General features: G+C 34.9%; 1 protein-coding gene across 5 annotated transcripts in view; it reads left to right on the top strand.

The window, feature by feature from the left end:
- The window catches only part of LOC145681283 (uncharacterized), a 257534-nt gene extending 242448 nt beyond the window's left edge, over positions 1–15086 (top strand). For all 5 annotated transcript variants that reach the window (XM_081752911.1, XM_081752909.1, XM_081752910.1 and 2 more), the window contains one exon: positions 13655–15086. In XM_081752911.1, the coding sequence (XP_081609037.1) occupies positions 13655–13869 (215 nt within the window). In that variant the 3' untranslated portion in view covers positions 13870–15086. The remainder of the gene's footprint in view (positions 1–13654) is intronic.
- The last annotated feature ends 630 nt before the right edge of the window (positions 15087–15716 follow it).

Below are 15716 nucleotides of genomic sequence, written 5' to 3'. Positions count from 1 at the left end.
ACAGGTTTGTTAGTTAAAATTAGTCATTATACTGTTCACAATAATGATAGGTTAGAGATGAAAATTGATCACAGTTGTTCTCCTGTTCTATGAAGAAATGACGCAAGCAAAACACTTCCTTACACCATGAACATTTTATATGTGCAATTGCGTTGCATCTGCGGAGTAACAGTTTGCATAGCCAAAGCGAAAAGCGAATTCGACAGGTGATCCAAAAAGTATATAATTTGTTTGGTAACCTGTCTTGTGGAACACAAACTGAAACAATCCAATGTATCGCGATGATGTATCGCGATGATCGGAACTGATTAATTAGCATGGACACGAACTTTGTTTGATTGTTTCGTTGGTACATCATAACGTCCGGATGAAGAAGTTTCATACTATGTACAAATCTCGTGCCATAATCTTTGATTAGTCGGAATCCAAACACATCAAATGGTTGTAAAAATCGTGTGCACTTCTTTAGTATATTCTCAACCATTACCAACGTCGCGTGCCTTGAAAGCGTCAGGGGCGAGAATTCCCAGCCCCCCCCCCCTTTAGTGTGTTATGAAAATAGCCAGAGTTTATTCTGTACTCCTAGATTTAAATATGGAATGTAAAATCATAATGTAAGCTAAAAGAAGTTGGTATTATATCATTTTTTTTAAAAAAAAAAAAGTGAATGGCTTTTGTACTTAAAACATAAAAGTTAATAAAACATGTTTTTTGAATTATTGAAATCGAGTGCTATTCTTATTTATTTTGAACTTGATACACATCAACATAGTAATAGCATAAAATATACAAATAAAGCTGCAAATATTAAATTCCAAGATTAATTCACAGAGTGCTGGAGAGAGTTCCAGTTGAATAATCCTAGACGATGTTTTACATTACCGGTAATTCTCAAGTTCGATACTCTATCGGGAGTCCCTCAAGGATCTAATCTAGGTCCTCTGTAATTTCTGCTTGTTATTAATGATATTCCTCTGTGTATTAAAACTTCTCAGGTTCTTCTTTTTGCCGACGATCTCAAATTATACTCCAAAGTAAGTTCAATTGATGACTGCGTGAAACTTCAACAAGATCTACAGAGAGTTCAAATATGGTGTGATAAGAATAAATTAGTTCTGAATGTGTCCAAATGTAAATCTGTATCTTTCATGAAGAAAGAAAATCCAATTAACTTTACCTATACCGGTACAATCAGTGGCACTTCCTTGTCTATCGCAAAAACTATCAAAGATCTAGAAGTTATATTTGATAGCAAATTAATCTTTGCTCAACACGCTGACGCAATAATGAGTACGTAGTGCATATAGAAACCTAGGTTTAATTTATAGAATAGGGCATGATTTCTACAAAGAATCAGCATTTATAAGGTTATATTTTTCCTATGTGAGGCCTAAATTAGAATACTGTTGTATTGTTTGGACACCAAATGTCACTAAATACAATGGAAAATATACAATATAATTTTTTTAAATGCTTGCATACAAGAAAACCGGTTTCTACACAAAGCATGTCCCCAATGAAGACTTGGTAACGAATTTTAATTTTCAAACATTAGAAAAAAAAGGAGATGGGTGTTTGATCTGTTTACATAAATTATTAAATGGTAAAATTGACTGTCCAGAATTAGTTCTCCGAGAACAGCAAACATTGGGACATTCTATTGTAGAAAAGCAAGAACTACACTGTAAAAAATGAGGTGTTGTAACAACACAAAATGACTACCACTTGAGCGTGTTACTTGTGTATTAATTCAGCACCAAGCACATCGCCTTTCGAGCATATCAGAAATAACTCGTTACTACCTGGGAGAATTTGTCTTGGTATTAATCGTTTAATATGAGCAAAGCTTTGCGAAATATATTTGGCACTTATGCCAAGTAACGAATAATGTTCTATGTTTTCTGTAATCGGTCACAATAATATTGTTGTAAATGTGTGAATCGTTTGATAACAGTTACATGGGTAACAGTTCTGCCATCTTCAGTTCTTACGTGCTAAGACATAAGAATAACAGATAAAGAAAATAGATGGAAGCACTGCTACTTCTGTAGCTATTGTCATATGATTCACAAGTTTACATCAATATTATTGTGACCGATTACAGAAAACATAGAATGTTATTAGTTACTTGTCACAAATGCGAAATATATTTCGCAATACTTTGCTCTTATCAAACAATAAAAAGCAATGCAAGTACTCACAGGCAGTAACGAGGTACTTCTGATATGCTCTGAAGATGATGTGCTTGGTGTTCATCACATTCTTTCCTGGTATCAAGGAGCCTAACCTCTCTTGTGTCAGTTAGTGTGCTAGCTAAAACCAAGTGTTGCAATACGCATTTGTGAGCTAAAGTACACATACAGCACTTAGAGGGTGGACGGAAGTTTTCACTTTCGGAGGGCAAACTTGCTTTTTGAACTTCATCTCATCATCTTTTCTTTCACATTCATCTTCATTTGGGCTTCGGCCCTAGGTTACCTCCATACGATGGCGGACTCTGGCATCACTAACGGGCAATCGATTCTCGGTAAACACATAGGATTACCAGCCTCTGTTCCTACAAACACAAGCTCTTCGCTTGCTCAAGCTGCATCCGTTGGACCTTCCAGACGCACTAGACATTTCTCATGGGGTAGTCAGCCGGTAGCGAATTCATCTAGGGATAGACATCCATCCAGTGATTCTAACCAGTCTGCAAAAAGATTCCGCGGTGGACCACATCCTGCTAACATTCAATCAATTCATGTTGACAACGCCATGGACACGGGACCACCATGTACAGAATCATCATCAGCTTTTCTCGGCAGAACTCCAGACCCGGTTTATAACTTTCTACTTACCGATTTTGACGCTAAATATACACATCCAAAGATGATCTTTCTGCAGATAATTAAATACGTCCCACGTGCTAATGTTGAGCAAATAGTTCATACTAGAAATGGCTATATCATAAAATCAAAAGACCCGAACTTTGGAACCTACTTGAGAAACAAGGCATCCTATGAAATCTTTGGGAAAAATGCCAAACTTGCTAAGAAAACGGATTCTAGGATCAAACAACCTCCACCTCCGAAGAAGATACCAATGCTGTCTGTGGTCATTCGTGGCGTCCTACCTGAATTCACAGATGAAGAAGTTCGTGAAGAACTTATTCAAGAGGGCATCAATGTTGACAAATGCATTCGTATCAAGAATAATTCAGGACCTACTTATATGGTTCGGGTATTATCTCAAAACCAACAAGCTATTGATCATTTATTAGCCTACGGTGCACCCATTTACAAAAAGATCCATAAGGTAGAACCGTCAAAGACTCCTGGACGAGTGCCTATTAGATGTGAGAAATATCAAGTTTATAATTCTCATTTTACGAACTCGTGCCCTAATCAACCTAAATGTGGCTATTGCGGTGAACAACACAACACTAGATTGTGTAAAAACCAACAGCAACCTCCAAAATGTGCCACGTGCGGAGACTCACACCCCACTTACAGCTATCGCTGCAAGGCAAAACCTCAGGCAGAACCTACTCGTCCAGAGTTTACAGCACCCCTCCGAAGTTCTGACAAGCCAACGCCACCAGCGCAATCAATTTTACACCCTGTCAGTGTTGAGGATCTTCTCCGCTGTTTGACTATTGTGCTTCAAAACATACTGCCTTTTCAACGTGATCACATCCTTCGCACTATTAGTGACACAGCTAAATCACTCTTCAATATCAATCTCCATGCTACCTACTCCAGACAATATGCCCATTTTCAAATCGCACCACTTGAAACAACCGTATAAAACCATGGCACTCGTATTTCTCATTATGGCAATTATGAATGTTCTATTTCTTAATATTCGATCGTTTCTACAACATAAACTTCTACTGGAACAGCTACTGCTAGAGGAACACATTGATCTATTTTCATTAAATGAAACTGCACTCAAACCTACCACCACAGTACGTCTACCAGGTTATCAAATATATCGCCATGACTATTCAGGGCATGGTGCAAGAGCACAGGGTGGGGTCGCAGTTGGGTTTTCCCCTAAGGTATCGTTTCGCCAATATCATCCACAGATTTTCATCAATCATCCGGAGCATCTTCTTTTGTCAATTTATTACCCAGCACTTGTTATTAATATCGCTACAATCTATATACGGCCGCGACACCCCATCCCATTTGATTTTCTTCATTACATAGCACATAACTTCCGAAATGTCATCATCATGGCCGATATGAACATTCATAGTCGAGGCGACCGAGAGAAACAACACTTCTTTGACTATGTAACTCAAAATTTGAATTTACATGTACATCGTTTACCTAGTCATTCACGACCAATCAGTCAAACAACACCCGATGTAGTGATAACGTCTCTTAATCTAGTCAGTGACTGCACTATACAAATTCTTGACACTATAGGCAGCGATCATGCACCAATTAAGCTATCGTTGACTAGGGGCCGTTGCCCACAGCCTAAAACCGAATACCGTACTGTCAAGCGATATGATCGAGCAAACTGGAGCACATATAGGCAGAATATTGACAGAGATATTACGGATATTGCTGCACCAAGTAGCGAACACGAATTATATAATACTCTCACTCATCTTACTGGCACCTTAACAACAAACGCACGTGTAAGTATTCCTGAAGACAAAATATGCGCGTACAAACCAAAATTGCCACCTCAATATCTTGCACTTGTAAAGCGCTCACGTCAACACATTAGAGAATATCACCGAACTGGTAATGTGGAAGAGCTCCTTTACCACAGGCAATGGCAAAGAGCAGTTAGGAACTACCTTATTGCACACAAACGGAAGCACTGGATTAGTACTTGCAACAAACTGCGAGACGAAGTACATCCAACCCGATACTGGAAGAAATTTCACCAACTAACGGGTAAAAGTACAATAAATACGTATCCGCTTCAACTTAATGGTGTACCACTTCATACTGATATCGATAAGGCAAATGCTTTCGCTGACCAATTGCAGACAGTCTTTACTCCATCAGAATCTCCTTGTCGTGATGAGCGGATTGATCTCTCCACCATCTGTTCTCTACAGGCTTCTACATCACATCACATTGATCACAATCATCCTCTTACAAGGCCTATTACACCGTCTGAATTTCATTCAGCTCTTAGTAGAAAACGAAACACAGCACCAGGCATGGACGGAATTTCTTATAGGATGATAAAAGAATCACCGGTCTCTTTTATCACTTTGTTAATTTCCGTTTATAATTTCATCCTCTCAACTGGTTATTACCCGTTACAGTGGAAGGTTTCCAAAGTATGTATGTTCCATAAACCAAATAAGCCCATTCATGATGTCAGTTCATATCGGCCGATTCAGTTGACTTCCGTATTTAGTAAACTATTCGAAAAGATTCTAGTAAATAGACTTCATGCACATCTTAAGGCATATGATCTATTACCAATACATCAAGCAGGTTTTCGACCTAACTTCTCTACCAGTGATCAACTGCTTCGTTTAACTACAGTCATCACAAATCAGTACAATAAGGGACTTCCATCCTGTCTAGTCCTCATGGACTTAGAAAAGGCATTCGATAAAGTGTGGCATTATGGTTTACTACGTAAACTACAGTCACTCCGCTTGCCCACTTGTTACCTTCGACTCATATACTCCTTTATAAGTAACCGTATTGCATATGTTTCAATAGGAAATGTACTATCAAGGCCCATTTTCCCACATACAGGTGTACCACAAGGTTCCGCCCTTAGTCCATTATTGTATATATTATACGCTTCCGACATGCCGAGCCTACCGCCTAATGTGTACATCTTTCAATACGCAGACGATACTGCCTTTTTATCGCTTGGGAAAACAATCCTTCAGGTCAGCAGAAACCTACAAATAACCTTAAACAACTTTCTTAATTGGTGCAGTACATGGAAATTAACTGTTAACACTGCGAAAACACAAGCCCTTGTTTTCCTCCCTTCAAAACGACGCAGTAAAGTACACAGAAATCCTGGAAATCTTCGTGTGTCAGTAGATGGTCATTTCCTTAGACCAGCAGTTTCTGCAACATACTTAGGAGTGGTCTTTGATTCGAAACTCTCTTGGAAACCTCACTTTCAAAAACTTGCGTTGCAAGCAAAGCGCAGATTAAATCTCCTCCGTCGTCTCACTGGCACAACTTGGGGACTAAATGCAAAGTTACTACTGAATACCTATAAAGCATTTTTACGGCCTACATTAACATTTGGTAACATTGCCTGGTGCCATGCCTCACCTACGCTATACGAAAAGCTTGCGATTCTCGAACGCCATGTTATTCGCCTTGCATATCGTATTAAATTACCATATCCAAATTACCTCAAGTATGAACACAGTGATTTTCCCAACATCATTGATCATCTTTCTACTCTTAGGGCACGATATATACAGTCTCGCATCACTACTTCTCATCCCTTATATCTCGATACATTACGAGTTGATGCCCTTACCGACGCACCGTACAGATTTCTACACTCGCCACTCAACATTCTAACAACGATATATATTCAAACATCGAATCTGGACGCAGCTGAAAGAGATATCTTTGCCATTTACATGATTCACGAACATTTACCTCACATTCTACCATCTTAGCACTTGTTTTTCATTCATAATTAACATTGGGCTTTCATCCTGTCTACATCAGTCTCGAGTCGCCCCGAGACAGAAGATATAACCCTCATGTGTTTAAACTAACTTACCCATTGTGACTGTGGCGTGAATGCACTTCATTTCATTTATTCATATCCACATTATATGTATTTACACTTTTAAATGTATTATTTTTCATATCCAGCACCTTAGTACCTTGAATGTATTTCCTGCACTTACGTTTTCTCAGTATTCCTATTCTTATTATTCTTATTATTATTCTTGTTATTATTATTATTATTATTATTATTATTATATACATTTTTTCTCATCAAGATTAATGTATTTATATTTTGTGTTAAATATTAATTTACTCATAGTAGCACTTAGACCAACTAGAATAGTTTAAATTCAATTAACTTGTATTAACATCTGTGCCAAAGAGAGAGCGTAGCCCTCTAATGGCTGGGAGTGCAACATCTCTTCCTCAAAATGAATGCTCAAAAATGATGAATAAAGATACATTTTATACCTTTACTCCCTCACCTAAACAAAAAAAAAAAAAAAAAAGCTTGGTGTTGAATTGACATGCAAGTAACACGCTCAAGTGGTAGTCATTTTGTGTTGTTTCAACACCTCATTTTTTGTTGTGTAACATATTACGGAGAATGTGTGCTGCATATAATGAAATGATTAGATTTCACATAGTAGATGTATTTAGTACGTCCGAAAACAAGTTCAAAACAACTGTCAGGCAATAACTTCTGCATAATTAAACGACGAATATTTGTGCATGTATAATAATGTATGTCAGTATGTTAGATAATTTCGTAGACAACACTATAACTGGGCATTAAGCTGTTGTGTTGTCCTCACGAAATAAATAAATTTTACTTAACCGTGGCCCCATCATTATTAAAATATCTGAATTAACATGTTTTTTTTTTTTTAATTTTAAAAAAATATTTACCAACATAACCTGAATTCTTTGAATTTTATTCATTTGTCGTCTCGGCGCCCCCTTCGGTCGCAGGGCCTGGGCGATCACCCGGTTGCCCCGTTCACGTGACGGCCCTGATTAGGTCTTTGCCATCCGTCATCTAACTTGCAATGGACAATTTGTCAGTGAATGGATCCCGTGATCAGGCAGTAGCAAGCTCAAACCATCAGGCCATGCCATGGGAGAGTTTAAATGCGCATATATTCATTTTTTCAAATAAACTTCCAAGTTGAATCTCTCGAAGAGTTCTCAAACGTACAGGAATTTTATTAGCTCGTTGTAATCAGTATGAATTGGTCTTTCAAATGGCATACTTAGTTTCTCTGCAGACGAGCTTTCTCCCGAAGTTCCCTTGGAAGTACATCTTTTAATTTTATTGGAAAAGTCAACAAAAATGAGTTGAAAATTAAACTTAGACACCAGTAAGCAATTATGCATCTTTATCAGACTAGTGCACAGTAGGACAAAATCTCAATCCAGCTGAATATAAATCGAAATTTGAAGTTGATCAAAAAACCATGAGTGACTACATATGTCTGATAGAGTAAGGTCAGAAGTACATTCATCCATGTTTATTAGAACAATCATTGCCACAGTGTATGAGAACAACCACTGTAAAGTCGCGGTTATTTGTCGACTTTACATACTGTGATTTGAAACTCATAAATTAATGAGATATTATAGGCACGATACCATTTGGCAAAAGACACTAATGAAGCTCGTATTCTTTTTAAATTATTAATTGAATCTGTATGTAAGTTTGAACAAGCATGGCAGTGACAACAGGGTTTGTCATTGCATTTGGAATAGCAAATGCTGGTGCATGCAACTAAATTTTGTTTCGTAATATATGCAAAGTTTACGTAGACTTTTTAAAAAGTCTGCAAATGTCTGTATTTTCCCATTGAACCTATAGACTGAAATAGTGTGAAGTCACATCCTTTCCGTTGCCATGGTGATCGCCATTTTATTTTCTAAACAACAAGTAGCTTAAATACCTAAATTACCTAAATGCAAAACGAAAATAGTGATGAAAAATTTCTGAATTGCGAACATAAGACTGAATGAAATATTTACGTTTCTTTTTAAATATTTCTAATCAATGAAACTAAAAAAAAACAGATATAGAAAAAGAAAGAGAAAACAAATGTACTCATCTTGTTCATAATCAGATATTAACAAATAATTCTGGAAAATTTTTGATTCATTAATATTAGTTTCATAACATTGCATACATGGACAGGATTAATGTTTAACAGTTGTTAAGAATATATGCTGAACCATTCATAATTGGGTGTTTTATTATTATACTGTTTTTATTTTTTAAAAAATGATAGAGAATATAAGGAAAGATCTGACCTACGATCCACTGATGGTCCGGATTGAAAATTTCCAAAGGCTTCTTCTTCTTCTTCTTCCTTTTTTTTTTTTTAATATTGTAGGCACTAATATTGTGCAGTTCCATGATGAAGACTGTACAACGAGATACTTTGTATCGTTTAATAATTACTTGTACCTTGGGCAGAAAGTGCTCATACTCAAGCACTATACTTGAGATAATGTCAATTTAAAATAACAGAAGAAGAATGTTTTTGATATATGTAAGAAATAGACATTATTGTATAATTCGTTGCTATGTAGCTGTTTATAGATACCTAATCAACACGTATGTTTGTAAGACAGTTTTGAGTGAAAATACGTTAAAGGAGAATCAACGAATAAATTATCTAACACTTATCATGGACTTGTAATTTCGATAGAAAAGGTGAGAATAATAGTGTATATAATTATTGAAGATATTTTTATGTGTAAACAATTACTGCCACACAAGATTCACTGATATCATTAGCCGAACCAGGTTGACGACTACCTTTGGTGAGTCGTTGTAAAATTTTTGGTTTACCTCACCCGGGAACTTTGTAAATTCTTACCCTGAAGTATAAAGTAAGGGTGAATTTACTTCTGTAATAAGGTTCATGACTACGAACTTTACTATACTTCAAAGTGGTAAAATAATCACAAGAAAAATGATGATCGGTGAGGTAATGGAAAAAGAAACTGGTGACAGTGATAACGAAGAACAAAATACAGCTCCTGTTGTACCCGAAATGTTATCGTTAGAAGACAAAATCTTAATGGCTTTACAGAGACAAGAACAACGATTGGAACAAAGTTTAGCCCAGATGTCGGAAAATTTAAAGCAGACTTCCAGTAAACAGTATGAAGAATTAAAGCAGACTTCCAGTAAACAGTACGAGGAATTAAGTAAACGATTGGAACAGACATCCGGAGAGACGAAACAATCTATTATCCAGGCGGTGAGTGACATTACATCACAGTTCGATGAAAAGCTAAGAAGAGTATCTGAAGATTGCCAGGATAATTACAACCATACAATTCAAGAAGTCAACTGTGTAAAAAAGGATTTGGAAGTAATAGAATCTTCTATACGGCAACAAAAGATTCGGGTCACGGATAATTCTACCAAAATACGTGCGAATACTCAGTTGATATCTGCATTACAAGAGGAAATCAGGATGCTACAAATTAAGGACAACGCATACCAAAACAACATGGTTAATGATCATTTGGAGTTCCCTTGTTCACAGGAGATGACCTCGCAGTCACCTGTAGCAGATCAATGTGAACCTCGCATTATCTCATCTTCTAGTAACCCATCCGATGAGAACATTATTTTGGAAGAAATTCATCCAAGGAACACAGATGGGCGTAAAAGAGATGGTGGAACTACACATCATGCAGTAGGTAGGAATTGTCACTCAACACGAACACGGAAAGGTGAAAGAAAGGTAAAGTTAAGTGTAAAGATGAGTGAAATACGTGCGATGAGTAAGTTCAGTGGTAAATGTAACGAAAACGCTACCTCTTTCTTAGAAAAATTTCAGGATGAGTGCAATATAATGTGTATAGATAAATCGCAATATATGAAACTAATCCCTAATTTATTACTCCCACCATGTTCTTTATGGTTTAAAGCAGTACGAGATCACGTCAATACATATGAGGAATTTAAAGCTGCGCTGATTGCAAATTACGAAAATGACTTTTTGCTTGCAAACAGAGATGCCACGATTAGAAATCAACCTTTCAATCCTCGTTTGCACAAATCTGTTGTTGACTTTGTTGTAAATACATATAACGAATTAAAAGTCGTTAATCCGTTGCAATCAGAATCCAGAGTAATTGCATCAATCAGAAATTTGCTACCGTTTAAACTACAACAGATCCTGTTTTCTACCCAGTGTATGAGTTTTAATCATTTATTAATGCTTGTACAATGTTATGAAACTCAATACCACGCTCAGAATCATCAAGCGGGAGTAGGTAAAATTAAAAATAATTCAGATCATTTTGTACCTGTTCGTAATCTAAATATCCGTAAAGCGAACGATACGGAACACAACCTAAATCGAGTGAATTTAAGCAAACCGAACGAGCAAAATAGGCAAAGATATGTTGGAAATCCACCTAACCTAATTAATCGTGGCAATCCTTATGTTAGACCATATAACCAAAATAGATTTAAAAACAGTCGAAATACATGGCGAAATTCTAGAAATGCTATAAATCCTATGTATAGACATAATCGTAGTTCAAGAGATGTCACTTTGTGTCAAAATCAAGATAATGACGCAATTCATGTACAAAATAATGCGGAACCTAATCACGATTGTGCAGTACAATGTACTTTATTAGAATCATATGCAAGTACGAATGTAAACTGACTGCAGTTGATGAAGTAAGAGTTAAACCCATATCAGCTACTGATTCTTATGAATATGTTTGTGTAAAAATAGATTTATTTTCTTCCTTTTGTTCGTCTAAACGTAGGTTACGTTTAATTTTTGATTTTTACTTAATTTAATTTTCTTTAATTCTTATTAACCAATGATAATTTTCAAATGATTTTTAATTCTCTTTTGTTAATGTGGAGAATTATAATTCGATTTATAATTGATCAAAGGCAAAGGTTATTTATATTATATGGATTTGTGTTGAGAATTTATTGTCAAAGATTATGTTAAGAATAAGGTTCATTCTATTAAGTCATTTATCCGACGACTGTCTTTATGCGCTACTTTATATATTACCCGAATAAGATTCTTCTATATTCTGATGCCTTATGGATACAATGTATATTTTAAAACATCATCTAACGTAGTTATCATATAATGCACCCTGGAAAGATCAAATATTATTTTTCTTAACATCACCGTTTTACTAATGATTGAAAATGCTAATCATTGTGATTTATGTTTTTAAAAGGTAATTTGCCTCTTACGATTTTGACTGCGCACCCTTCAGTAATTATATTATTAAGCGACGACGTTTTTGTAATAAAAAGATAAATGATAATGGAATAAAAGATTTATTATAAATGTATTTATATATATGAAGCTTAAGGAAGATATATATATATATATATATATACGAGGGGCGATCAAAATGTAAAGGACATAAGTAATGTAACATCATTATTTGTAAACGGACCAGTGGTTCTTAAATATAAAAGCTAAGCTCGCTTGTAACTTTTATATTCAGTCCCATCGTCGGGCGACATTTTTATACAACGAGATACTTTGTATCGTTTAATAATTACTTGTACCTTGGGCAGAAAGTGCTCATACTCAAGCACTATACTTGAGATAATGTCAATTTAAAATAACAGAAGAAGAATGTTTTTGATATATGTAAGAAATAGACATTATTGTATAATTCGTTGCTATGTAGCTGTTTATAGATACCTAATCAACACGTATGTTTGTAAGACAGTTTTGAGTGAAAATACGTTAAAGGAGAATCAACGAATAAATTATCTAACACTTATCATGGACTTGTAATTTCGATAGAAAAGGTGAGAATAATAGTGTATATAATTATTGAAGATATTTTTATGTGTAAACAATTACTGCCACACAAGATTCACTGATATCATTAGCCGAACCAGGTTGACGACTACCTTTGGTGAGTCGTTGTAACTGGATATAAGAAAAGTAAATGTCCCAATAGAATGAACATTGTTCTAACAGATACTTTTTCTTTTTTTTAAATATCGTACTTTTTACTTTTCCTTGTGCCGACAGCTTGTCAATCTGCATGTTAAGGAGTTTATATTGGGTATAATTGCTTCTTAAGGTGAATTACATGATAATGACGTTCATATTAATTATTTGATTTCTATCTTATCACTTAGAGATGTGACGCTTTTAGAAATAAGTTCCTTAGATATTAGTCTTTCTTTATGAATTCCTTTGATTTTATTTGTAGTTTCCTAAACGCATTTCCATTTTCTAAGTCTGTACCCTTTCTCATCAACTTTATTAATCGTTAAAATATTTTATAATTGTAAATAAATTAACAGCTGTTGTCCTTGTTTGTAGTAGTCTTTAAAATTCATCATTCGCTTCACGCGTTTGTATAGAAAAAAACATGGCGATCACCATGGTAACGGAGAGGAAATGACGGCATCACTATTTCAGTCTATTGCAGAGAGTAGTATTTCTTTCATTTCCGTGCCTTATACTTGCTAGTAGTTGCTATCTTCTGAAATATCTCCTTTTTTTTTCTAGCAGAGATACATACCTCCCAGACACCCTAAATAGCATCTGATATAGAAAGATGAGGACTTTGCGATCAAGTATTTCCTACTAAATCATTTAGTGAAGGATTGTATAAGTATGTAGTGGCAAAGCATTGTCTAGACGATTATTCCAAGGAGACATTAAGGAAGAATAAGAAAATATATGCTTTCAAGATTGATTTCGACAAGATATGAAAACAGTGCTTTGATCAGCTAATGAATTATGATATACCAAGATATAATTGCGCTGATAAGGTTATCCATAGCCCTTCATGGATTATATTCCAGTTTAAATATTAATTACCTCTAGTCCTCATGAAGGTGGAGGTAGCTTAGCCAGACTTTTCATTCTATGACATTTTGTGAACTATGAAACCATATTGTCTCAACCATTTATTTTCTAAACATGTGATTCTCTCCTTGTCTGTTGCAGGTGCAAGAATGCTGTACAGGTATCTTCCAAAATCAGTGGGCCTCAGACGTATCACGTTGCACAAATCTTTATCGAGCGGTGACAAGCTCTACTTGTTGATGTGCGAATGCTCCAATTTCCTTGATGACCTGTCAGCAGCAGCTCTCCTCATTCCAGCTCTGAGAGCTCGTCTTTGTGGCTACACAGGAATCTATCGAATGACAGCGTCCTTCTGACACACTCCGCCTGAAGGCAAGACGTGAAGTTGGTAAAAGAGATTTAAAAAAGTTAAGTAGCGCCTCTACCGGACAGATGATGAAGGACAGACGATGGAAGCTGCATAAAAACTAGTCAGCGACAGGGGACTCTACTATAAGGAGTTTTTCAATATTTCTCTCCATTGTTTTTTTTTTTCTTTCTTTTGCAGAGAGGGACGCAACTAATATTAATAGTGCTTTATCCCTTTAAAAAAAAGTATTTGACCAATCTATCTCCTGCCATTCTTCAAAAAAAAAAAAAAAAAAAAAAATGGAGGTTAATTTCCTACGGGTGAGACTTACCTTCCATTCAGAATTCTGCTATATTTTAAGTCATTAGAAAGAGAGATACTTCCAAACATCATGTTTCAACCTTAAATCTTTCAGTATTTTACAACATAATTGTAAATACTTCCTACCATAAGCACCAGCAGTTTTTTTTTTTTTTAAGGAAAGTGAACGTTTTTATTATGGGAACATATTTGTGCGAACAAAAAAAATGCGGTAGGCTTCCGTAATAGTTTACATTTAAAAAAAAAAAAAAAAGATTGTTATGCTTAAAGCAGCCAGTAGACAAATACTATGCAATATCTTCCTTCTAGGCACATGTGCCTACTATATTGATTATTTGTTATTACTTTGTTAGATATAGAAAATTTGACTTTGTGTCAGCGAGATATTTTTCTAAGTAAATCAAATCTTCATTTGCACATAACAAAATTAGATCAAACTTAATCTAAATTTATGTAACATGTAAAAATAACTAAATTAGTTGTATACATTTCTACAAGCGTATAATTTATTACAAAATCAATTTTAGTAATAGAAAAGTAGAAATAATAATTTAATTTTGTCTTTAAAAATAATAGGATTTTCATCGTATATATGGAATATATTTTTCTTGTTGAAAGCATTACCGTTGTGCTGCATAATAGGTCAAATTTATGTTAATGGCCTGACATACTAAAAATAATACAAAATTTACCATTTCCTTTTGCTCCTTTATTCATAAGTCAATGGAGATAATGAAATGCTACTTATCACAATCATAGATAATGTTATTCTACAACAGAAAATATGAACCTGAAGAATTTTCAGTGTTGCCATCCATAGAAATTACAGTGTTGCCAGAATAACATTTTCCCGAAAATCTAAGTTAAGACAGCGACTAGAGAAATGAACTCTACTGCATTTGATTACGTATCATGTCTTGGAATCCTGTGAACTACTTTTTAAATAACATTATTATTTAATTTCGATAACTGTGTGTTAAAACTATTTTGTTTATTACAAACTAAATACAACTATCATTTAAAAAGTAGTTCACAGGATTCCAAGATAGCATGATACGTAATGAAATGCAGTTGAGTTCGTTCCTGTAGTTGCTGTTTTAACTCAGATTTTGGGGGGATGTTATTCTGGGAACACTATAATTTCTATGGATAGCAACACTGAAAATTCTTCACGTTCGTATTTTCTGTTGTAGAATAACATTATTTATGATTGTGATAAGTTGCATTTTGTTATCTCCTTTCACCTAGAAAACAAGCAAAAGAAAAATTGTAAATTTTGTATTATTTTTAGTATTGTATGTCATGCTCTTAAGTGCAACGAATAATTTATTGATAGTTCCTTTTAAAAAATTATATTTGTTACAATATTATGTAAAACGTGTAAATAATATTAATTAAAATACGGTCTTGTTCACTTTATTATTAGGTAAGTGTTAAATGCAGAAATTAATTTAATATTTAAAGTCTACGAATAACAAAGAAAACATATCGTTTTTAAATGACATATATTATAAAACATAAATTAAATTGATT

This window comes from Thermobia domestica, chromosome 3 (genome assembly GCF_964235325.1).
Source record: "Thermobia domestica chromosome 3, izTheDome1.hap1.1, whole genome shotgun sequence".
NCBI classification, from domain to species: domain Eukaryota; kingdom Metazoa; phylum Arthropoda; class Insecta; order Zygentoma; family Lepismatidae; genus Thermobia; species Thermobia domestica.
Note: the sequence above shows the minus strand (reverse complement) of the source record. Positions and strands in the feature narration are given on the sequence as shown.